Source organism: Pristiophorus japonicus, chromosome 5 (assembly GCF_044704955.1).
Source record: "Pristiophorus japonicus isolate sPriJap1 chromosome 5, sPriJap1.hap1, whole genome shotgun sequence".
In the NCBI taxonomy this organism is placed as follows: domain Eukaryota; kingdom Metazoa; phylum Chordata; class Chondrichthyes; family Pristiophoridae; genus Pristiophorus; species Pristiophorus japonicus.
This window is the reverse complement of record NC_091981.1, coordinates 297,455,770-297,481,033: the sequence shown is the minus strand read 5'-3', so window position 1 is coordinate 297,481,033 and position 25,264 is coordinate 297,455,770. Positions and strand designations below refer to the sequence as shown.

Below are 25,264 nucleotides of genomic sequence, written 5' to 3'. Positions count from 1 at the left end.
TATGTAATGGGGTGTTCAGGTGTGGGAGGATATGTAACGGGGGGATTGGGTGTGGGAAGGTATGTAACGGGGGTTCGGGTGTGGGAGGGTATGTAATGGGGATTCAGGTGTGGGGAGGGTATGTAACGGAGGGAATTTGGGTGTGGAGAGGGTATGTAACGGGGGGGATTCGGATGTGAGGAGGGTATGAGGGTAGTGCATCTCCTATAATGAGGTACATATAAGAAATAGGAGCAGGAGTCGGCCATTCAATAAGATCATGGCTGATCATCGATCGTAACTCCACCTTCCTGCACCATCGCCATATCCCTTCATTCCCTTAATATCCAAATATCTATCGATCTCTGACCTGAATATACGCAACAAATGGGCCTCCACAATTGCTTGTTAACGTTCAGTGATTGGTGTACAAGGATGCCCAGGGTCCCTCTGAACACCAACATTTCCAAATCTCTCCATTTAAAAAAATTCTCTGCTTTTCTATTTTTCCGACCAACGTGGATAACTTCATATTTCTCCACATTATATTCCATATGCCATGTTCTTGCCCACTCACTTAACCTTATCCTGGTCCTCCAGTCTATATCCCCTTAAAGTCTCTTTGCTGCATCCTCACAACTTCTATTCCCACCTAGCTTTGTAACATCAGCAAACTCAGATACGTTACATTTTGTTGCCTCATCCAAATCATTGATATAGATTGTGAATAGCTGAGACCCAAGCACTGATCCTTGCGGTACCCCACTAGTTACAGCCGACCAACCCGAAAATGATCCGTTTATTCCTACTCTCTGTTTTCCTTCCGTAAACCAATCCTCAATCGTGTTAGTATATTACCCCCAATCCCATGGCCCTAATTTTGTTTCATAACCTCTTGTGTGGCACCTTATCGAATGCCTTCTGAAAATCCAAATACACCACACCCACTGGTTCCCCCTTATCTATTCTGCTGCTTACAACCTCAGATTTGTCAAACATGATTTCCCTTTCATAAATCCGTGTTGATTCTGCCTAATCCTATTATTATTTTCTGAGTGCCCTGTTACCACATCCTTAATAATAGATTCTCGCCTTTTCCCTGCGACTGATGTCAGGCTAACTGGTCTGTAGTTCCACGTTTTCTCTCTCCCTCCTTTCTTAAATAGTGGGGTTACATTAACTACCTTCCAATCCGCGGGAACCGTTCTAGAATCTATGGAATTTTGGGAGATGACAACCAATGCATCCACTATCTCTATAGCCACCTCTTTCAAAACCCTAGGATGTAGGCCATCAGGTCCAGGGGATTTATCGGCTTCAGTCCCTTTCATTTCTCCAGTACTATGTTTTTTTACTAATATTCATTTCATTCAGTTCCTCATTCTCACTATTTCCGGGAGGTTTTTGCGCCGTCTTCCGTGAAAATTGACAAAGTATTTGTTTTAATTTCTCTGCATTTCCTTATTCCCCAGTATAATTTCTCCTGTCTCAGCCTGTCAGGGACCCACATTTACTTTCGCTAATCTTTGCCTTTTTACATACCTATAGAAACTTTTACAGTCTGTGTTTTTATTTCTTTCGCTAGTTTACTCTCATTCTATTTTCCCTTTCTTTATCAATTTCTTGGTCCTCCTTCACTGAGTTCTAGAATCCTCCCAATCCTCGGGCTTACTGCTCTTTTTGGCCACATTTTAAGCCTCTTCCTTTGATCTGACACTATTTTTAACTTCTCTCGTTAGCCACAGCTGGACCACTTTTCCCGAGGGGTTTTTGTGCCTTAAAGGAATGTATTGTAAATTAATTCTTTAAATGCTAATCATTTCTTGTCTACCGTCATACCTTTTAATGTAGTTTTCCAATCTACCTTAGCCAGCTCGCCCCTCACACCTCCACAGTTTCCTTTGTTTAGATTAAAGCCCCTAGTTTCGGGGGGAGTGGTAGATGGCTGTGATGTACTTGGTAGCAGTGTGGGTGCTGAGGGATTTTTGTTTCCTGGTGTTAGTGCCACATGATCAAATGTATCTGGGCCCGTGTTAAATCTGTGACTAGGTCACTGGTGGCCAGGTCCTGCTGTGACCCCAGGGGGTAGTGTGGGTCACATCTGCGAGACCCGTGTCCGTGTAGAGATTGACTCCGGCCACAGCCATGTTGCTGGTGGGACACAATCCTGGGAAGCACAGCACCGTCCCTGTGAGGAACGTTGGTGTGACGGGAGCGACTCTCTCGGCCGGGCGAAGCAGTGTGGCCCATGCTGTAATTACACGGTTTTAGTGACAAACGCCTCTCACCCCTGCAGGTTCATATGGTGGAACTTCTGGTGGGCCACGGAGCCAGTCTGAATGCCAGATCCTTCCTGGACGAGACTCCAATAGGTATGAGGCACTTGTGAAGCACTTGTCACATTATATTTACACCTGGCAACATGTCATATACCCTCAGTACGACACTCTAGGTAGAATCTATTGGGATGTAACACAGTATTCTGCTCTGTGTTAATACCACCCCACTCTGCTTAGACATAGCGGACAGCAAACAGCCCATGGTGTCTCTGAGCCTCCATCTTCCCCCACTCCACCCACATGCTTCCTATCCTGACTTGCAGTGTGCTGTACCTTGCATCTGCATTGAACGTCACTTGCCACTGATCAGCCCAGGTCCAAAGCCCATCAACACTAAGATTCAGACTGTGCAAGGTCTCCTGTGTGTTCGCCAGACCCTGAGGTGAGGCATCAACCGAGATCGACCTGTATTCAAACCAGCCGTTCCATTCTGTTATCAACATAAGAAATAGAAGCAAGGCCCCTCGGGCCTGCTCAGCCATTTAATACCATCATGGCCGATCTGATCATGGACTCGGGCCCACTTCCCCGCCCGCTCCCCATAACCCCTTATCGTTTAAGACACGGTCTGTCTCCACCTTAAATCCATTCACTGTCCCAGCTTCCACAGCTCTCTGAGGCAGTGAATTCCACAGATTTACAACCCTCTGAGAGAAGAAATTTCCCCTCATCTCAGTTTTAAATGGGCGGCCCCTTATTCTAAGATCATGCCCCCTAGTTCTAGTCTCCCCCATCAGTGGAAACATCCTCTCTGCATCCACCTTGTCAAGCCCCCTCATAATCTTACACGTTTTGATAAGATCACCTCTCATTCTTCTGAATCCCAATGAGTTGAGGCCCAACCTCCTCAACCTTTCCTCATAAGTCAACTCCCTCATCCCCGGAATCAACCGAGTGAACCTTCTCTGAACTGCCTCCAAAGCAAATATATCCTTTCGTAAATACGGAGACCAAAACTGCTCGCAGTATTCAAACGACAAGCGTATACAGTCGAAGGGTTGATGCTTACGACTCGAGTACGATTCAGGCCTTCCATTTCTTGTACGGCGACGTTGCTTGCTGACGGTTCTCGGCACCGAGCCATTTGCTACGCTGCATCAATGCCTTTTCAATCTCCTCCCTCCCCTTCTGAGCTCATCTCCTTCGTACTGTCAGCGGCAGCTCAGATTATTCAGGAAATGCGACCATTGGAGTATGTTTATTCCCCTGTTCCGCTTTAATGATGACTGAGTGAGCTGGTAATTCTGCAGCTCCTGCAACATTGTCCGTGATTCTGTCTTGACCATCGTTATCTGACCGTCGTTATCTGACCGTTGTTATCTGACCGTTGTTATCTGACCGTTGTTATCTGACCGTCGTTATCTGACCATCGTTATCTGACCATCGTTATCTGACCGTCGTTATCTGACCGTCGTTATCTGATCCTCGTGTCCTGACCGTCGTTATCTGACCCTCGTTATCTGACCCTCGTGTCCTGACCATCGTTATCTGACCGTCGTTATCTGACCCTCGTGTCCTGACCGTCGTTATCTGACCGTCGTTATCTGATCCTCGTGTCCTGACCGTCGTTATCTGACCGTCGTTATCTGACCGTCGTTATCTGACCCTCGTGTCCTGACCATCGTTATCTGACCGTCGTTATCTGACCCTCGTGTCCTGACCGTCGTTATCTGACCGTCGTTATCTGATCCTCGTGTCCTGACCGTCGTTATCTGACCGTCGTTATCTGACCGTCGTTATCTGACCCTCGTGTCCTGACCATCGTTATCTGACCATCGTTATCTGATCCTCGTTATCTGACCACCGTTATCTGATCCTCGTTATCTGACCATCGTGTCCTGACCGTCGTTATCTGACCATCGTTATCTGATCCTCATTATCTGACCACCGTTATCTGATCCTCGTTATCTGACCGTCGTTATCTGACCATCGTTATCTGATCCTCGTGTCCTGACCGTCGTTATCTGACCATCGTTATCTGACCGTCGTTATCTGATCCTCGTGTCCTGACCCTCGTTATCTGACCCTCGTTATCTGATCCTCGTTATCTGATCCTCGTGTCCTGACCCTCGTTATCTGACCCTCGTTATCTGACCCTCGTTATCTGACCATCGTTATCTGATCCTCGTGTCCTGACCGTCGTTATCTGACCATCGTTATCTGACCGTCGTTATCTGATCCTCGTGTCCTGACCATCGTTATCTGACCGTCGTTATCTGACCGTCGTTATCTGATCCTCGTGTCCTGACCATCGTTATCTGACCCTCGTTATCTGACCATCGTATCTGACCCTCGTTATCTGACCGTCGTTATCTGACCCTCGTTATCTGACCCTCGTTATCTGACCCTCGTTATCTGACCGTCGTTATCTGATCCTCGTGTCCTGACCATCGTTATCTGACCATCGTTATCTGACCGTCGTTATCTGACCGTCGTTATCTGACCGTCGTTATCTGACCATCGTTATCTGACCGTCGTTATCTATTATCTTATCGTGTTCCAACAATATTAACATGATTCTACAGTTTCAGTGGTTCTGGCCTTTAGTTGAAACATTGTTTTCTCTGAGACGAATCCTTGTTCTTACAGTTCTTACTCCTCTCAATCTAGTCTCCCCCAACTTGGTGGCGTCTGTGAATTGAACTGCTTTGCTCCAAGATTGTAATTCATTTCTGTAGACCAGGAGCAGGAAAGTTCCCAGCACAGACCCCTGGGACACCCTCTTGCCCCCTAAACCCCCGAGGTCCCCTTACAACTACCTTTCACTTCCGTTTATACAATTGTTACCCATCCGTGTACCCTCTGTGACCGCACTATGTAAAACGGTTCCTCCTGCAGTACTTTGTCAGAGACCCCTGTGGACATCCTGGCACGCACCATGTGCGGCTTCTCCCAATCACTTCGCAGCGTCACCAGAATTCTCCAGTCAGGCCGCAGCCCAGCCCGGTCCCGACATGTTCAGTGCCTGCTCGGTGACTTCCTGCTCACAGTCCAGACATGAGAATGCTACACCACTGAGTGCTGGGACGTGGTTCCTCGCGAGTTCAACTCCTCATTTCCACATGAGAGCAGGAAGTACAAGATCGTTGTAAGGGGAGCTGGGTCACAGCGGGGGGGGGGGGGGGGTGTGGTGAGCTGGGTCCCAACGGAGTGGTGGGGGAGGGGAGCTGGGTCCCAACGGAGTGGTGGGGGAGGGGGTGGGGTGGGGGAGCTGGGTCACAGCGGGGGGGAAGGGGAGCTGGGTCACGGCGGTGGGGGAGGGGGAGGGTGGCAGAGTACTCCAATGTGCTCTCCCAGGAGTTTTTGCTGGGACCAGTCTTTAGGAGGCAGGAAAGGCTATCCTGTTTGAACAGATTCCTTTCACTTACTGTCTGGAAGCCAGTCCTGCCCCCTAATAACATTACCCTGTCACGTTGGCTGGAGCGGAGCAAGGGGCAGCATTGCCCAGCTGGGTAGCTTGTCCTTCCGTCCAATGCAGACTAGCACACTGGAGCAAGCTCGCACAGCAGCATAACATCAGCAATGCATCTATATACTCGGACCGGGGAGACCCATCGGGTGTTTGCGGGGAGCGGCCACAAAGCAGGAATCCCCTGAGGACAGAGTACACACAGCCCCTGGTGCTTTACACATTGACGCTACAACAAAGGCATCCTCCTGTGGATCTGCTACCGTAACACACCAAGCTTAACTCATCCCTCCAGAAAACCGCGTTTTGACTCGTCTGTAGTCAGAGTCCTCAAAAATACTTCATTGGCTGTAAAGCGCTTTGGTGAAAGCTGCTATAGATAAAGTCTGTTTTTTGTTTCTTTTTAAAAAAAAATCAGATAGCTCTTTCAAGGAAAGAAAGACTTTGATTTATATAGCGCCTTTTACAACCACCAGACGTCCCAAAGCGTTTTACAGCCAATGAAGTACTTTTGGAGTGTAGTCAGTGTTGTAATGTGGGAAATGTGGCAGCCAATTTGCGCACAGCAAGCTCTCACAAACAGCAACTGTGATAATGACCAGATTATCTGGCGGGGGGGTTTGTTATGTTGATTGAGGGATAAGTATTGGCCCCAGGACACTGGGGATAACTCCCCTGCTCTTCTTCAAAAAACTGCCGTGGGATCTTTTACGTCCACCTGAGAGAGCAGACGGGGCCTGGGTTTAACCGAAAGACACCATCTCCGACAGTGCTGCGTTCCCTCAGCATGCACTAGAGTGTCAGGCTGGATTTTATTTATGTTCAAGTCCCTGGAGTGGCTCCAAGGCGAGAGTGCGACCCACTGAGCCACGGCTGACACACGATGGGCCAATCGGCCTCATTCATTGCAGTATGATTCTGTGATTTATTATTTTTATTCCTCAGCTGCACTGTTACCCTGTGTCCTGCGTTCCATGCACTTTACCCCAGCTCATCGCGCAGAGGCTTGTTGTCTCCGTGTTATCAGCCGGCGAGAGCCAACAGCCTTCACTCCCCTGCGCGTACGGTGGCCATAAGGCAATCACACAGATAAGCTTATCCACCAGGACTGAGGCTACACAAAGAACAGACGACTCCAGCTGTACCAGCCGCGGAGACCTGGACGTCTGTCTCTGCCGCTTTGGACACGTTCCAAAATGTTCTTGGCAGCAGATGCCGTAAAAGCTTCCTGTTACAAAATGGAATGTAAAATGGGTTCTTCGACACCACCCAGCGCCCTCTCGGTGAAGTCAGCTAACTCGGCCGATGGAGCCTGGGACCCTTGCGGTCTCTCTAACTCACCACACAAGGGATTTACCAGCTGAGGCACAGGGGTGGGGAAAGGATACCCCAGCTTTGACAGTATTTGCTCCGATCGGACGTTTCACCGACCTACATCATGTGGTGTGAGTCAGTGCTGGGGTTTCTGACAGGAACAGAAAGGCTTGCATTTACACAATGCATTTCCCGACCACCTGACGCCCCAAAGTGCTCGACAATTCAGTACTTTTGTTCATTGAAACACCTGTTTCCATGTTTTTGGCGTGGAAGCAAGTCATCCTCGATACAAGGGACCGCCTATGATGATGACTTTCTAAAGTGTAATCACTGTTGTAATGTGGGAAATGCGGCAGCCAATTTGCGCACAGCAAGCTCCCACAAACAGCAATGTGATAATGACCAGATAATCTTTTTTACTGATGTTGATTAAGGGATAAATATTTTCTAGGACATCGGGGATAACTCCCCTACTCTTTGAAATAGTGCTGCGAGATCTTTTATGTCCACCTGAGAGAGCAGACGGGCCTTGGTTTAATGTCACATCCGAAAGACAGCACCTCTGACAGTGCAGCACTCCCTCAGTACTGCCCCTCCAACAGTGCAGCACTCCCTCAGTACTGCCCCTCCAACAGTGCAGCACTCCCTCAGTACTGCCCCTCCGACAGTGCAGCACTCCCTCAGTACTGCCCCCTCCGACAGTGCAGCACTCCCTCAGTACTGCCCCTCCGACAGTGCAGCACTCCCTCAGTACTGCCCCTCCGACAGTGCAGCACTCCCTCAGTACTGCCCCTCCGACAGTGCATCACTCCCTCAGTACTGCCCCTCCGACAGTGCGGTGCTCCCTCAGTACTGCCCCTCCGACAGTGCGGCGCTCCCTCAGTACTGCCCCTCTGACAGTGCAGCTCTCCCTCAGTACTGCCCCTCCGACAGTGCAGCGCTCCCTCAGTACTGCCCCTCCGACAGTGCAGCGCTCCCTCAGTACTGCCCCTCCGACAGTGCAGCGCTCCCTCAGTACTGCCCCTCCGACAGTGCAGCGCTCCCTCAGTACTGCCCCTCCGACAGTGCAGCGCTCCCTCAGTACTGCCTCTCCAACAGTGCTGTGCTCCCTCAGTGCTACACTAGGCATGTCAGCCTTGATGTCCCAGGACTCCTGGAGTGGGATTTGAACCCACAACCTCTTGACTCCGAGGCAAGGATACTACCAACTCAGCCACGGCTGTGAATGAGAAGTTGTATCTAGAAAGTATTTTAGCACGCACTTTACACCTCAGGAAATACTGTTACACCGTCAAACACACTGGCAATTTTGCATGCAGCAAGATCCCACATACAGCAACGGCCAGTTGTCTTGCCTTGGTTTGTGGTGATTGAGGAATATTGGCCAAGACTTCTTCAGTTGTGTATCAGGCGGTTGCTGCTTGACTCACATTGGCATGTTGGCCACATTGGTGTGTGTGTTTCTCACTGGGCCATTCCGTTACAGATGTGTGCGGGGATGAGGAGGTCCGGGGGAAGATGCTGGAGCTGAAACACAAGCGGGACGCAATCATGAAATCGCACGACAGGCACAAGACAGCCTTGCAACGGCGCACCTCCAGCACGGGGAGCAGGGGGTGAGTGTGGGTCTGGGGGGGGGTGGAGTGTGGGTCTGGGGGGGGGGGGGGGGGAGTGTGGGTCTGGGGGGGGGGGGGGGAGTGTGGGTCTGGGGGGGGGGGGGGGGAGTGTGGGTCTGGGGGGGGGGGGGGAGTGTGGGTCTGGGGGGTTGGAGGGGGGGTGTGGGTCTGGGGGGGGTGAGTGTGGGTCTGGTGGGGGGGTGGGTCTGGGGGGGGATGTGTAGGTCTGGGGGGGGATGTGTAGGTCTGGGGGTGGGGATGTGTGGGTCGGGGGGGGTGTGTGTGGGTCTGGGGGGGGTGGAGTGTGGGTCTGGGGGGGGGGTGGAGTGTGGGTCTGGGGCAGGTGGGGGGGGTGTGTGTGGGTCTGGGGCAGGTGGGGGGGGTGTGTGTGGGTCTGGGGCAGGTGGGGGGGTGTGTGTGGGTCTGGGGCAGGTGGGGGGGGTGTGTGTGGGTCTGGGGCAGGTGGGGGGGGGTGTGTGTGGGTCTGGGGCAGGTGGGGGGGGTGTGTGTGGGTCTGGGGGGGGGGGGGGGGTGGGTCTGGGGGGGGGGGGGTGTGGGTCTGGGGGGGGGAGGTGTGTGTGGGTCTGGGAGGGGGGGGTGTGTGAGGGTCTGGGGGGGGGTGTGTGTGGGTCTGGGGGGGGGAGGTGTGTGTGGGTCTGGGGGGGGGAGGTGTGTGTGGGTCTGGGAGGGGGGGGTGTGTGAGGGTCTGGGAGAGAGGGTGTGTGTGGGTCTGGGAGAGAGGGTGTGTGTGGGTCTGGGGGGGGGTGTGTGTGGGTCTGGGGGGGGGAGGTGTGTGTGGGTCTGGGGGGGGGAGGTGTGTGTGGGTCTGGGGGGGGGAGGTGTGTGTGGGTCTGGGGGGGGGAGGTGTGTGTGTGGGTCTGGGGGGGGGAGGTGTGTGTGTGGGTCTGGGGGGGGGAGGTGTGTGTGGGTCCGGGGGGGGAAGGTGTGTGTGGGTCTGGGGGGGGGAGGTGTGTGTGGGTCCGGGGGGGGAAGGTGTGTGTGGGTCTGGGGGGGGAGGTGTGTGTGGGTCTGGGTGGGGGAGGTGTGTGTGGGTCTGGGGGGGGAGGTGTGTGTGGGTCTGGGGGGGGGAGGTGTGTGTGTGGGTCTGGGGGGGGGAGGTGTGTGTGTGGGTCTGTGGGGGGGAGGTGTGTGTGTGGGTCTGGGGAGGGAGGTGTGTGTGGGTCCGGGGGGGGAAGGTGTGTGTGGGTCTGGGTGGGGGAGGTGTGTGTGGGTCTGGGGGGTGGAGGTGTGTGTGGGTCTGGGGGGGGGGGAGGTGTGTGTGGGTCTGGGGGGGGTGGTGTGTGTGGGTGGGTCTGGGGGTGGGGGAGGTGTGTGTGGGTCTGGGGTGTAGGTCTGGGGGGGGGGGTGTGTGTGGGTCTGGGGGGGTGGTGAGTGTGGGTCTGGGTGTAGGGGTAGCTCTGCAGGGGGTGGTGTGTGGGGAGGGGGGGGAGGGAGGGGAGAGGGGAGGGAGGGAGGGGGGGGGGTGTGGGGGTGGATCTGGGGGGGAGGGGTGGATCTGGATGGGTGGGTGTGGGGGGAGGGGGTGTCTGGGGGGAGGTTGTGGGTCTGGGGGGGGAGGGGTGGGTGTGTGTGTCTGGGGGGTGCGCTGTGGGTCTGGGGGGGGTGCTGTGGGTCAGGGGGGAGTGTGGGGGGTGAGGGGAGAGGGGGATGTGTGGGTCTGGGGGGGGGGGGTACCCCCCCCGTTACTAGATTACAAACCCCCGGGGGCTGAGCAGTCCCGGTCTGATTCCCCAGCCGGGGGGCCCAGGGGCCAGTTGTAGCACCCTATAGCTGCGGGCTGAGATCTGCTCCCTCGGCACACACTGCCCTCCAGTCTGCAGAGTTCAGCATCGCACCAGGTCACTCCTCACTCACTGGGGCTGCACAGAACGCAGCTTGTGAAAACGATCAGACTTTTCCCCGGTGTGTTAATACCCTGACTGTGGTTGTCCTCTCCCATTGCAGGAAGGTTGTGCGTAAGGTTAGCGTGACGGAGCGGAACAATATGTACCGCAAGGAGCACGAGGAGGAGGCCATTGTCTGGCAGCATGTCGGCAGCAAGGACAGCGACCCCGAGATGCAGGACGAAGAGGACGAGGACGTACAGACGGACTCCGAGCTCAAGCAGTGCGGATTGGTAAGAGCACTCCACCTCTCTCTCAATCCCAGAGATTTACAGCACGGAAGGAGGCCATTCGGCCCATCGTGTCCGCGCCGACCGACCAAGAGCTACCCAGCCTAATCCCACTTTCCAGCTCTCGGTCTGTAGCCCTGCAGGTTACTGCACTTCAGGTGCACATCCAAGTACTTTTTAAATGTGGTGAGGGTTTCTGCCTCTACCACCCTTTCAGGCAGTGAGTTCCGGACCCCACCATCCTCTGGGTGAAGACATTTCCCCTCAAATCCCCTCTAAACCTCCCCCCAATTACTTTAAATCTATTCCCCCTGATTATTAACCTTTCTAATAAGGGAAACAGGTCCTTCCTATCCACTCTATCCAGGCCCCTCATAATTTTACACACCTCAATCAGGTCTCTCCTCAGCCTCCTCTGTTCCAAAGAAAACAAACCCAGCCTATCCAATCTTTCCTCATCGCTAAAATTCTCCAGTTCTGGCAACATCCTCGTAAATCTCCTCTGCACCCTCTCCAGTACAATCACATCTTTCCTGTAATGTGGTGACCAGAACTGCACGCAGTACTCCAGCTGTGGCCTAACTTGTGTATTATACCTGTCCTGTTACCTTCAGGAATCTGTGAATCTGCACTTCAAGGTCCATTTGTTCCTCTACACTTAACATAAGAACAGAAATAGGAGCAGGAGTCGGCCATTTGGCCCCTCGAGCCTGCTCCGCCATTCAATAAGATCAAAACTGATCTGATCATGGACTCAGCTCCACTTCCCTGCCCACTCCCCATAACCCTTTACTTCCTTACTCAAAAATCTGTCCAGCTCTACCTTAAATATATTCAATGACCCAGCCTCCACAGCTCTCTGGGGCAGAGAATTCCACAGATTTACAACCCTCGGACAGAAGAAAATCATTCTCAGTGTCCTACCATTTAATGTGTATTCCCTCGCCTTGTTAGCCCTCCCCAAATGTATTACCTCACACTTCTCTGGATTGAATTCCATTTGCCACTGTTCTGCCCACCTGACCAGTAGATTGACATCTTCCTGCAGTCCACAGCTTTCTTCTTCATTATCAACCACACAACCTATTTTAGTGTCATCTGCAAACTTCTTAATCATACCCCCAACATTCAAGTCTAAATCATGATATATACCACAAAAAGCAAGGGACCCAGTACTGAGCCCTGTGGAACCCCACTGGAAACATCCTTCCAGTTACAAAAACATCCATCAACCATTGCCCTTTGCTTTCTGCCTCTGAGCCAACTTTGGATCCAACTTGCCACTTTGCCCTGGAGCCCATGGGCTTTAACCTTCGTGACCAGTCTGCCATGTGGGACCTTATCAAATGCCTTGTTAAAATCCATATACACTACATCATACGCACTGCCCTCATCGACCCTCCTGGTTACCTCCTCGAAAAATTCAATCAAGTTAGTCAGACACGATCTTCCCTTAACATATCCATGCTGACTGCCCTTGATTAATCCGTATCTTTCTAAATGAAGATTTATCCTGTTCCTCAGGATTTTTTCCAATAATTTTCCCACCACCGAGGTTAGGCTGACAGGCCTGTAATTACTCGGTCTCTCCCTTGCTCCCTTCTTAAACAACTGTACTATGTTAGCAGTCCTCCAGTCCTCTGGCACCACACCTGTAGACAGAGAGGACTTGAAAATGATGGTGATTTTTTTCTCCCTTTTCTTAATGGCCTGGGATACAGTGCATCCGGGCCTCGCAATTTATCTACTTTCAAAGCTGCTAAACCCCTTAATACTTCCTCTGTGTTCATCTCATCTAATATTTCACACTCCTCCTCCTTAACTACAGTGGCTGCATCGCCCGTCTCTTGCAAAGACAGACACAAAGTATTCATTAAGAACAATACCCACATCTTCTGCCTCCACACAGATTACCTTTGTGGTCTCTAATAGGCTCACTCTTTCCTTGGTTATCCTCTTTGCTCTTTATGTATTTATAAAACATCTTTGGGTTTTCCTTGATTTTCCTTACCAATATTTTTTCATGCTCTCTTTGCTTTCCTAATTTCCTTTTTAATTTCATCCTTGCACTTTCTCCTCGGCTTTCTGTGGCATTGAGCCCTCGGTATCAGACAAAACCTTCCCTTCTCCGACCCTTATGTTAAAGTTGTCAGCCGTGGCTCAGTGGATAGCACTCTGTCTCCCCTTTGAGTCAGAAGGTCATGGGTTCAAGTCTCACTCCAGAGACCCAAGCCCATAATCCAGGGCTGACACTCCAGTGCTATCTTTCAATGAGATATTAAACCGTCTGCCCAATATTAATCCCCCATCATCACTGAAACAGATTATCTGGTCATTATCTCATTGCTGTTTGTGGGAGCTTGCTGTGCGCAAATTGGCTGCCGCGTTTCCCACATTACAACAGTGATTACACTTCAGAAGTACTTCATTGGCTGTAAAGCGCTTTGCGACGTCCTGAGGTGGTGAAATGCGCTATATAGATGCAAGTCTGTCTTTTAACAACGTCGGCCACTTGTCTGCCCAGCTCCAGCACATTCCTCTCCCCGGGTCTATCCCTAGCCCTCCGCCTTTGTTCTGCTTTCTCCGTGATTGGCAAGCGACTCCCCGGTGTGACAGCAGGAGGGTAGTGGGTAGGAGACGTTCTAAAATGTCCTCACCGTGTGAACCGGCTGCCTTGGTTAGTCCGCGAAGTCACGCCTGTCCTGATTGTTTTCATTTGCAGAACGCCGCGTCCAAGGGAGACGGGGAAGCGAGCGAGGGCAAGTGGGCGAGCGACAGTGCGGCCATGAGAAACGGTTCGGTGGTTCCCACCTCCGGGGGGCCCCCGTCGGAAGCGGCTTCGGAGCAGGACGCCAGGAGGCTGGACCGGAGCGTGTCCTACCAGCTGGCCACCCAAGAGGAGCCAGCACCCGACCTGAGCAAGGACAAGTCCCACCACACGCTGGCAGAGCTGAAACGGCAGCGGGCAGCCGCCAAGCTCCACAAGCAGCTCCCCGGCGAGGAGTACTCGGTGAGCGAGGAGGCCGTCGGCACTGCCCCGCCGACCCCGGCCCCACCGACCCCGGCCCCGCCCGCCACCCCTCCCTCCACCCCCGCCCCGCTCGAGCCCAACTCCGTCTTCTTCACTGCGGCCAGTGGGGATCCCCCGCTCATCAAGTTCAAGGCACCGCTGGAGGAGGCTCCGATCGACAAGTCCAGGAGGTGCTGCAAGGTGATGTGAGGCGGCGGGAGTCTCCAGCACCGGCCACGTGTCCGTCACCACGCGGGTACTGGGGGAGAGCGATCGGCCGCTAGCGGGGCCTGGGGAGCAAGGATTTCACTGCGCTCTGGGAGCTCCGACTCTCAGCTCCCTCACCTGGTCTCACCCTTCCGCTCTTCGAATCCCCAGGCTTTCCTCGTTTGTGTGTCCAGGGGGCACAGCCCTCGTTTATCTAAAACCCACCGCGCGCCCCGCCCTGCTCAACACCAGCCTGCTCAACACTGCCAACACCAACACAACAAGATGGTTGGCGCCTGATTGGAGGGCTTGGGGGTCCCTGCCCTCCAGCCAATGACTTCAGCACCCAGCGAAGCTGGCAGCTAGTCCTTCTCTCGGGAGGCCGGGCCGGATCCAAGGCTCCACATCGCAGCAAAAGCTTCAAAGGCAGCCAGCACCGTTTGCGCCCTGGAGCTGGATGTGCAGCACGGGCCCCGCGACCACTCCCGATAGCGTGTGGAGCAAGAACCCTGATTCACAGAGCCAGCACCGCGTCTTCACCAGCAGGAGCTGCCCCACTCCCTGGGACACACCGGCAGCTCAGGACAACATTCCACACACACACTTGAGCCCAGGCTGCCCGAGGCCCAGTCCGAGCGCTGAGTCCCCTGCGATCTGTGTTCGCACTGAGGCGACCCATCACCCTCTGCCTGTTGTCGTTGGCCGTCTAACTCTACAGCCTTGTGTGTAACTGTCGAAGCATAAACTCTGCAATTCACCAACAAGATGGCTGGTGTAACAAACACACAAATAACACATTCTTCAGTGGCACGTAGTTGGGGCAGAGTCCAGCGCAGGATTTACCCCCGATCTAACCAGTGCTGCCCTGGGAGTGTTTGATGGGACAGTGTAGAGGGAGCTTTACTCTGTATCTAACCCCCTGTACCTGCCCTGGGAATGTTTGATGGGACAGTGTAGAGGGAGCTTTACTCTGTATCTAACCCGTGCTGTACCTGCCCTGGGAGTGTTTGATGGGGCAGTGTAGAGGGAGCTTTACTCTGTATCTAACCCCCTGTACCTGCCCTGAGAGTGTTTGATGGGACAGTGTAGAGGGAGCTTTACTCTGTATCTAACCCGTGCTGTACCTGCAATGGGAGTGTTTGATGGGATAGTGTAGAGGGAGCTTTACTCTGTATCGAACCCGTGCTGTACCTGCCCTGGGAGTGTTTGATGGGACAGTGTAGAGGGAGCTTTACTCTGTATCTAACCCGTGCTGTACCTGCAATGGGAGTGTTTGATGGGATAGTGTAGAGGGAGCTTTACTCTGTATCTAACCCCCTGTACCTGCCCTGGGAGTGTTTGATGGGGCAGTGTAGAGGGAGCTTTACTCTATCTAACCCCATGCTGTACCTGCCCTGGGAGTGTTTGATGGGGCAGTGTAGAGGGAGCTTTACTCTGTATCTAACCCCCTGTACCTGCCCTGGGAGTGTTTGATGGGGCAGTTTAAAGGGAGCTTTACTCTGTATCTAACCCCATGCTGTACCTGCCCTGGGAGTGTTTGATGGGACAGTGTAGAGGGAGCTTTACTCTGTATCTAACCCGTGCTGTATCTGCCCTGGGAGTGTTTGATGGGACAGTGTCGAGGGAGCTTTACTCTGTATCTAACCCCGTGCTGTACCTCCCCTGGGAGTGTTTGATGAACTGTATCCAGAATGAGGGGAAATGTTCCGATCACCACCACTGATATCAGTCGCCTGATGAGCACAAAATGATTTGTCTTAATTATTTTCAAAGAAAGAAAAATAAATAAATGTAATATATTCTGATAGGGAAGGAGTTGTGAGCAGGCTCCCTGTTTCCCGATACCCTCCGGGAGGAAGGAATTGCCAATGCAGTTTGCAGGAGTTGCCGGTTTTGAGTTGAAATCGGCGAGTGTTGATTGGATGCTGATACTGACACGACCCGACTCCCACCCATCTCACTTATTACTGCCATTCCTTCTCGGGCCTTCACATTACTCGGAACAAAATCGAATCACAGCGAGCCTGCAGCACAGAAACATTGGGCCCCTCAGGTCGGTGCCGGGGTTTATGCTCCACACCAGTCTCCTTGCACCCTCTTCACCTCACCCCATCAACACATCCTTCCATTCCGTACTCCCTCATGTGTTCATCCAGCCTCCCCTTAAATACATCCGTGCTATTCACCTCAACCCCTCCCTGTGGCAGCGAGTTCCACATTCTCACCTCTCTGGGTAAAGAAGTTTCTCCTGAATTCCCCATTGTATTAGTGACTATTGATGGCCCCTAGAATTGGTCTCCACCACACATGTCTACCCTATCGAACCCTTTCATTACCTCTCGGCCTTCTCTTTTCTAGCCAAAAGAGCCCCAGCCTGTTCTGTTTTTGATAGTTATATGTCTCAGGTCTGGTACCATTCTTGTGAACCTATTTTACAGCTTCTCCAGAGCATTTACATCCATTTTATGATATAGAGACCTGAACTGTTCACAGTGCTCCAGGTCTCACCACAAGTTTAACATGACCTCCCTACATTCCGGTTCGAGCCCTTGAACAATGAACCCCAGTGCCTAGGTTTGCTTTTTTATGGCCTTGTTAACCTGTGACACCTGATGTGGGTCATGAACCCATGATCCTGAGATAAAGAGTCTTGTGTAGGCTGAGCTACCTCATGTCTTATTTATATAGAAGTTTCTGCGAATGTCCATCACACGCAGCGTGTAATTGTTCACACAAAGCAGCAACAAATCGAACTGTACGAGAGAGAGAAAGCCAGTTACTTCTCAGTTTTTTAAATCTTGAACTACCCTGGGGAGGTTTTGGGGATGACGAGGAGTCAGACTTGAACCGATTGCTGATACACCTCCAAGTGATGCCTGCACCTGTTTTCATCATCATCACAGGCAGTCCCTCGGAATCGAGGAAGACTTGCTTCCACTCTTAACATGAGTTCTTAGGTGGCTGAACAGTCCAATACGAGAACCACAGTCCCTGTCACAGGTGGGACAGACAGTGGTTGAGGGAAGGGGTGGGTGGGACTGGTTTGCCGCACGCTCCTTCCGCTGCCTGCGCTTGATTTCTGCATGCTCTCGGCGACGAGACTCGAGGTGCTCAGCGCCCTCCCGGATGCACTTCCTCCACTTAGGGCGGTCTTTGGCCAGGGGCTCCCAGGTGTCGGTGGGGAATTTGCACTTTATCAGGGAGGTTTTCAGGGTGTCCTTGTAATGTTTCCTCTGCCCACCTTTGGCTTGTTTGCCGTGAATTCCAAGTTTTGCTTTGGGAGTCTCGTGTCTGGCATGCGAACTATGTGGCCTGCCCAGCGGAGCTGATCAAGTGTGGTCAGTGCTTCAATGCTGGGGATGTTGGCCTGGTCGAGGACACTAACGTTGGTGTGTCTGTCCTCCCAGGGGATTTGTAGGATCTAGCGCCGACATCGTTGGTGGTATTTCTCCAGTCTACTGTATATGGTCCATGTTTCTGAGCCATACAGGAGGGGTGGGTATTACTACAGACCTGTAGACCATGAGCTCCTGTTTTAGACTGTTTCCCAATCCTCCGCCCCCCCCCCCCACCCCGCCATAAACTTCAGCTCATCCAAAACCCGCACCAAGTCCCACCCATCACCCCTGTGCTCACCCATCACCCCTGTGATCCCTGGCTCACCCATCACCCCTGTGCTCACTGACTCACCCGTCACCCCTGTGCTCACTGACTCACCCGTCACCCCTGTGCTCACCCGTCACCCCTGTGCTCACTGACTCACCCGTCACCCATGTGCTCACTGACTCACCCGTCACCCATGTGCTCACTGACTCACCCGTCACCCCTGTGCTCACTGACTCACCCGTCACCCCTGTGCTCACTGACTCACCCGTCACCCCTGTGCTCACTGACTCACCCGTCACCCCTGTGCTCACTAACTCACCCGTCACCCCTGTGCTCACTGACTCACCCGTCACCCCTGTAATCCCTGACTCACCCGTCACCCCTGTGCTCACCCATCACCCGTCACCCCTGTGGTCACTGACTCACCCGTCACCCCTGTGCTCACTGACTCACCCGTCACCCCTGTGCTCACTGACTCACCCGTCACTCCTGTGCTCACTGACTCACCCGTCACCCCTGTGCTCACTGACTCACCCGTCACCCCTGTGCTCACCCATCACCCCTGTGCTCACTGGCTCACCCGTCACCCCTGTGCTCACTGACTCACCCGTCACCCCTGTGCTCACTGACTCACCCGTCACCCCTGTGCTCACTGACTCACCCGTCACCCCTGTGCTCACTGACTCACCCGTCACCCCTGTGCTCACTGACTCACCCGTCACCCCTGTAATCCCTGACTCACCCGTCACCCCTGTGCTCACCCATCACCCGTCACCCCTGTGCTCACTGACTCACCCGTCACCCCTGTGCTCACTGACTCACCCGTCACCCCTGTAATCCCTGACTCACCCGTCACCCCTGTGCTCACCCATCACCCCTGTGCTCACTGACTCACCCGTCACCCCTGTGCTCACCCGTCACCCCTGTGCTCACTGACTCACCCGTCACCCCTGTGCTCACTGACTCACCCGTCACCCCTGTGCTCACTGACTCACCCGTCACCCATGTGCTCACTGACTCACCCGTCACCCCTGTGCTCACTGACTCACCCGTCACCCCTGTGCTCACTGACTCACCCGTCACCCCTGTGCTCACTGACTCACCCGTCACCCCTGTGCTCACTGACTCACCCGTCACCCCTGGACTCACCCGTCACCCCTGTGCTCACTGACTCACCCGTCACCCCTGTGCTCACTGACTCACCCGTCACCCCTGTGCTCACTGACTCACCCGTCACCCCTGTAATCCCTGACTCACCCGTCACCCCTGTGCTCACCCATCACCCGTCACCCCTGTGCTCACTGACTCACCCGTCACCCCTGTGCTCACTGACTCACCCGTCACCCCTGTGCTCACTGACTCACCCGTCACCCCTGTGCTCACTGACTCACCCGTCACCCCTGTGCTCACTGACTCACCCGTCACCCCTGTGCTCACTGGCTCACCCGTCACCCCTGTGCTCACTGACTCACCCGTCACCCCTGTGCTCACTGACTCACCCGTCACCCCTGTAATCCCTGACTCACCCGTCACCCCTGTGCTCACTGACTCACCCGTCACCCCTGTGCTCACTGACTCACCCGTCACCCCTGTGCTCACTGACTCACCCGTCACCCCTGTGCTCACTGACTCACCCGTCACCCCTGTAATCCCTGACTCACCCGTCACCCCTGTGCTCACTGACTCACCCGTCACCCCTGTGCTCACTGACTCACCCGTCACCCCTGTGCTCACTGACTCACCCGTCACCCCTGTGCTCACTGACTCACCCGTCACCCCTGTGCTCACTGACTCACCCGTCACCCCTGTGCTCACTGACTCACCCGTCACCCCTGTGCTCACTGACTCACCCGTCACCCCTGTGCTCACCCATCACCCCTGTGCTCACTGGCTCACCCGTCACCCCTGTGCTCACTGACTCACCCGTCACCCCTGTGCTCACTGACTCACCCGTCACCCCTGTGCTCACCCGTCACCCCTGTGCTCACTGGCTCACCCGTCACCCCTGTGCTCACCCATCACCCCTGTGCTCACTGACTCACCCGTCACCCCTGTGCTCACTGACTCACCCGTCACCCCTGTGCTCACTGACTCACCCGTCACCCCTGTGCTCACCCGTCACCCCTGTGCTCACTGACTCACCCGTCACCCCTGTGCTCACCCGTCACCTCTGTGCTCACTGACTCACCCGTCACCCCTGTGCTCACTGACTCACCCGTCACCCCTGTGCTCACTGACTCACCCGTCACCCCTGTGCTCACTGACTCACCCGTCACCCCTGTGCTCACTGACTCACCCGTCACCCCTGTGCTCACTGACTCACCCGTCACCCCTGTGCTCACTGACTCACCCGTCACCCCTGTAATCCCTGACTCACCCGTCACCCCTGTGCTCACCCATCACCCGTCACCCCTGTGCTCACTGACTCACCCGTCACCCCTGTGCTCACTGACTCACCCGTCACCCCTGTGCTCACTGACTCACCCGTCACCCCTGTGCTCACTGACTCACCCGTCACCCCTGTGCTCGCCCATCACCCCTGTGCTCACTGGCTCACCCGTCACCCCTGTGCTCACTGACTCACCCGTCACCCCTGTGCTCACCCGTCACGCCTGTGCTCACTGGCTCACCCGTCACCCCTGTGCTCACTGACTCACCCGTCACCCCTGTGCTCACTGACTCACCCGTCACCCCTGTGCTCACCCGTCACCCCTGTGCTCACTGGCTCACCCGTCACCCCTGTGCTCACCCGTCACCCCTGTGCTCCCTGGGTCACCCGTCACCCCTGTGCTCACTGACTCACCCGTCACCCCTGTGCTCACCCATCACCCCTGTGCTCACTGGCTCACCCGTCACCCCTGTGCTCACTGACTCACCCGTCACCCCTGTGCTCACTGACTCACCCGTCACCCCTGTGCTCACTGACTCACCCGTCACCCCTGTGCTCACTGACTCACCAGTCACCCCTGTGCTCACTGACTCACCCGTCACCCCTGTGCTCACTGACTCACCCGTCACCCCTGTGCTCACTGACTCACCCGTCACCCCTGTGCTCACTGACTCACCCGTCACCCCTGTGCTCACTGACTCACCCGTCACCCCTGTGCTCACTGACTCACCCGTCACCCCTGTGCTCACTGACTCACCCGTCACCCCTGTAATCCCTGACTCACCCGTCACCCCTGTGCTCACCCATCACCCCTGTGCTCACTGACTCACCCGTCACCCCTGTGCTCACTGACTCACCCGTCACCCCTGTGCTCACTGACTCACCCGTCACCCCTGTGCTCACTGACTCACCCGTCACCCCTGTGCTCACTGACTCACCCGTCACCCCTGTGCTCACTGGCTCACCCGTCACCCCTGTGCTCACCCGTCACCCCTGTGCTCCCTGGCTCACCCGTCACCCCTGTGCTCACTGACTCACCCGTCACCCCTGTGCTCACCCATCACCCCTGTGCTCACTGGCTCACCCGTCACCCCTGTGCTCACTGGCTCACCCGTCACCCCTGTGCTCACTGACTCACCCGTCACCCCTGTGCTCACTGACTCACCCGTCACCCCTGTGCTCACTGACTCACCCGTCACCCCTGTGCTCACTGACTCACCCGTCACCCCTGTGCTCACTGACTCACCCGTCACCCCTGTGCTCACTGACTCACCCGTCACCCCTGTGCTCACTGACTCACCCGTCACCCCTGTGCTCACTGACTCACCCGTCACCCCTGTGCTCACTGACTCACCCGTCACCCCTGTGCTCACTGACTCACCCGTCACCCCTGTGCTCACTGACTCACCCGTCACCCCTGTGCTCACTGACTCACCCGTCACCCCTGTGCTCACTGACTCACCCGTCACCCCTGTGCTCACTGACTCACCCGTCACCCCTGTGCTCACTGACTCACCCGTCACCCCTGTAATCCCTGACTCACCCGTCACCCCTGTGCTCACCCATCACCCGTCACCCCTGTGCTCACTGACTCACCCGTCACCCCTGTGCTCACTGACTCACCCGTCACCCCTGTGCTCACTGACTCACCCGTCACCCCTGTGCTCACCCGTCACCCCTGTGCTCACTGACTCACCCGTCACCCCTGTGCTCACTGACTCACCCGTCACCCCTGTGCTCACCCGTCACCCCTGTGCTCACTGGCTCACCCGTCACCCCTGTGCTCACCCATCACCCCTGTGCTCACTGACTCACCCGTCACCCCTGTGCTCACTGACTCACCCGTCACCCCTGTGCTCACCCATCACCCCTGTGCTCCCTGGCTCACCCGTCACCCCTGTGCTCACTGACTCACCCGTCACCCCTGTGCTCACTGACTCACCCGTCACCCCTGTGCTCACTGACTCACCCTTCACCCCTGTGCTCACTGACTCACCCGTCACCCCTGTGCTCACTGACTCACCCGTCACCCCTGTAATCCCTGACTCACCCGTCACCCCTGTGCTCACCCATCACCCGTCACCCCTGTGCTCACTGACTCACCCGTCACCCCTGTGCTCACTGACTCACCCGTCACCCCTGCTCACTGACTCACCCGTCACCCCTGTGCTCACTGACTCAACCGTCACCCCTGTGCTCACCCGTCACCCCTGTGCTCACTGGCTCACCCGTCACCCCTGTGCTCACTGGCTCACCCGTCACCCCTGTGCTCACCCGTCACCCCTGTGCTCACTGACTCACCCATCACCCGTCACCCCTGTGCTCACTGACTCACCCGTCACCCCTGTGCTCACTGACTCACCCGTCACCCCTGTGCTCACCCATCACCCCTGTGCTCACTGGCTCACCCGTCACCCCTGTGCTCACTGACTCACCCGTCACCCCTGTGCTCACTGACTCACCCGTCACCCCTGTGCTCACCCGTCACCCCTGTGCTCACTGGCTCACCCGTCACCCCTGTGCTCACCCATCACCCCTGTGCTCACTGACTCACCCGTCACCCCTGTGCTCACTGACTCACCCGTCACCCCTGTGCTCACTGACTCACCCGTCACCCCTGTGCTCACTGACTCACCCGTCACCCCTGTGCTCACCCGTCACCCCTGTGCTCACTGACTCACCCGTCACCCCTGTGCTCACCCGTCACCCCTGTGCTCACTGACTCACCCGTCACCCCTGTGCTCACTGACTCACCCGTCACCCCTGTGCTCACTGACTCACCCGTCACCCCTGTGCTCACTGACTCACCCGTCACCCCTGTGCTCACTGACTCACCCGTCACCCCTGTGCTCACTGACTCACCCGTCACCCCTGTGCTCACTGACTCACCCGTCACCCCTGTGCTCACTGACTCACCCGTCACCCCTGTAATCCCTGACTCACCCGTCACCCCTGCGCTCACCCATCACCCGTCACCCCTGCGCTCACTGACTCACCCGTCACCCCTGTGCTCACTGACTCACCCGTCACCCCTGTGCTCACTGACTCACCCGTCACCCCTGTGCTCACTGACTCACCCGTCACCCCTGTGCTCACCCATCACCCCTGTGCTCACTGGCTCACCCGTCACCCCTGTGCTCACTGACTCACCCGTCACCCCTGTGCTCACCCGTCACCCCTGTGCTCACTGGCTCACCCGTCACCCCTGTGCTCACTGACTCACCCGTCACCCCTGTGCTCACTGACTCACCCGTCACCCCTGTGCTCACCCGTCACCCCTGTGCTCACTGGCTCACCCGTCACCCCTGTGCTCACCCGTCACCCCTGTGCTCCCTGGGTCACCCGTCACCCCTGTGCTCACTGACTCACCCGTCACCCCTGTGCTCACCCATCACCCCTGTGCTCACTGGCTCACCCGTCACCCCTGTGCTCACTGACTCACCCGTCACCCCTGTGCTCACTGACTCACCCGTCACCCCTGTGCTCACTGACTCACCCGTCACCCCTGTGCTCACTGACTCACCAGTCACCCCTGTGCTCACTGACTCACCCGTCACCCCTGTGCTCACTGACTCACCCGTCACCCCTGTGCTCACTGACTCACCCGTCACCCCTGTGCTCACTGACTCACCCGTCACCCCTGTGCTCACTGACTCACCCGTCACCCCTGTGCTCACTGACTCACCCGTCACCCCTGTAATCCCTGACTCACCCGTCACCCCTGTGCTCACCCATCACCCCTGTGCTCACTGACTCACCCGTCACCCCTGTGCTCACTGACTCACCCGTCACCCCTGTGCTCACTGACTCACCCGTCACCCCTGTGCTCACTGACTCACCCGTCACCCCTGTGCTCACTGACTCACCCGTCACCCCTGTGCTCACTGGCTCACCCGTCACCCCTGTGCTCACCCGTCACCCCTGTGCTCACCCGTCACCCCTGTGCTCCCTGGCTCACCCGTCACCCCTGTGCTCACTGACTCACCCGTCACCCCTGTGCTCACTGACTCACCCGTCACCCCTGTGCTCACTGACTCACCCGTCACCCCTGTGCTCACTGACTCACCCGTCACCCCTGTGCTCACTGGCTCACCCGTCACCCCTGTGCTCACCCGTCACCCCTGTGCTCACCCGTCACCCCTGTGCTCCCTGGCTCACCCGTCACCCCTGTGCTCACTGACTCACCCGTCACCCCTGTGCTCACCCATCACCCCTGTGCTCACTGGCTCACCCGTCACCCCTGTGCTCACTGGCTCACCCGTCACCCCTGTGCTCACTGACTCACCCGTCACCCCTGTGCTCACTGACTCACCCGTCACCCCTGTGCTCACTGACTCACCCGTCACCCCTGTGCTCACTGACTCACCCGTCACCCCTGTGCTCACTGACTCACCCGTCACCCCTGTGCTCACTGACTCACCCGTCACCCCTGTGCTCACTGACTCACCCGTCACCCCTGTGCTCACTGACTCACCCGTCACCCCTGTGCTCACTGACTCACCCGTCACCCCTGTGCTCACTGACTCACCCGTCACCCCTGTGCTCACTGACTCACCCGTCACCCCTGTGCTCACTGACTCACCCGTCACCCCTGTGCTCACTGACTCACCCGTCACCCCTGTGCTCACTGACTCACCCGTCACCCCTGTGCTCACTGACTCACCCGTCACCCCTGTGCTCACTGACTCACCCGTCACCCCTGTGCTCACTGACTCACCCGTCACCCCTGTGCTCACTGACTCACCCGTCACCCCTGTAATCCCTGACTCACCCGTCACCCCTGTGCTCACCCATCACCCGTCACCCCTGTGCTCACTGACTCACCCGTCACCCCTGTGCTCACTGACTCACCCGTCACCCCTGTGCTCACTGACTCACCCGTCACCCCTGTGCTCACCCGTCACCCCTGTGCTCACTGACTCACCCGTCACCCCTGTGCTCACTGACTCACCCGTCACCCCTGTGCTCACCCGTCACCCCTGTGCTCACTGGCTCACCCGTCACCCCTGTGCTCACCCATCACCCCTGTGCTCACTGACTCACCCGTCACCCCTGTGCTCACCCATCACCCCTGTGCTCCCTGGCTCACCCGTCACCCCTGTGCTCACTGACTCACCCGTCACCCCTGTGCTCACTGACTCACCCGTCACCCCTGTGCTCACTGACTCACCCGTCACCCCTGTGCTCACTGACTCACCCGTCACCCCTGTGCTCACTGACTCACCCGTCACCCCTGTAATCCCTGACTCACCCGTCAC

The 25,264-nt window shown here is 56.0% G+C and overlaps 1 protein-coding gene across 1 annotated transcript in view; it reads left to right on the top strand.

Annotated features, from left to right (window-relative positions):
* The window catches only part of ppp1r16a (protein phosphatase 1, regulatory subunit 16A), a 47,834-nt gene extending 31,163 nt beyond the window's left edge, over positions 1-16,671 (top strand). The window contains exons 7-10 of the mRNA XM_070881919.1: positions 2,276-2,351; positions 8,531-8,660; positions 10,626-10,797; positions 13,517-16,671. Of these exons, the coding sequence (XP_070738020.1) occupies positions 2,276-2,351; positions 8,531-8,660; positions 10,626-10,797; positions 13,517-14,014 (876 nt within the window). The 3' untranslated portion in view covers positions 14,015-16,671. The remainder of the gene's footprint in view (positions 1-2,275; positions 2,352-8,530; positions 8,661-10,625; positions 10,798-13,516) is intronic.
* Positions 16,672-25,264: the final 8,593 nt, after the last annotated feature.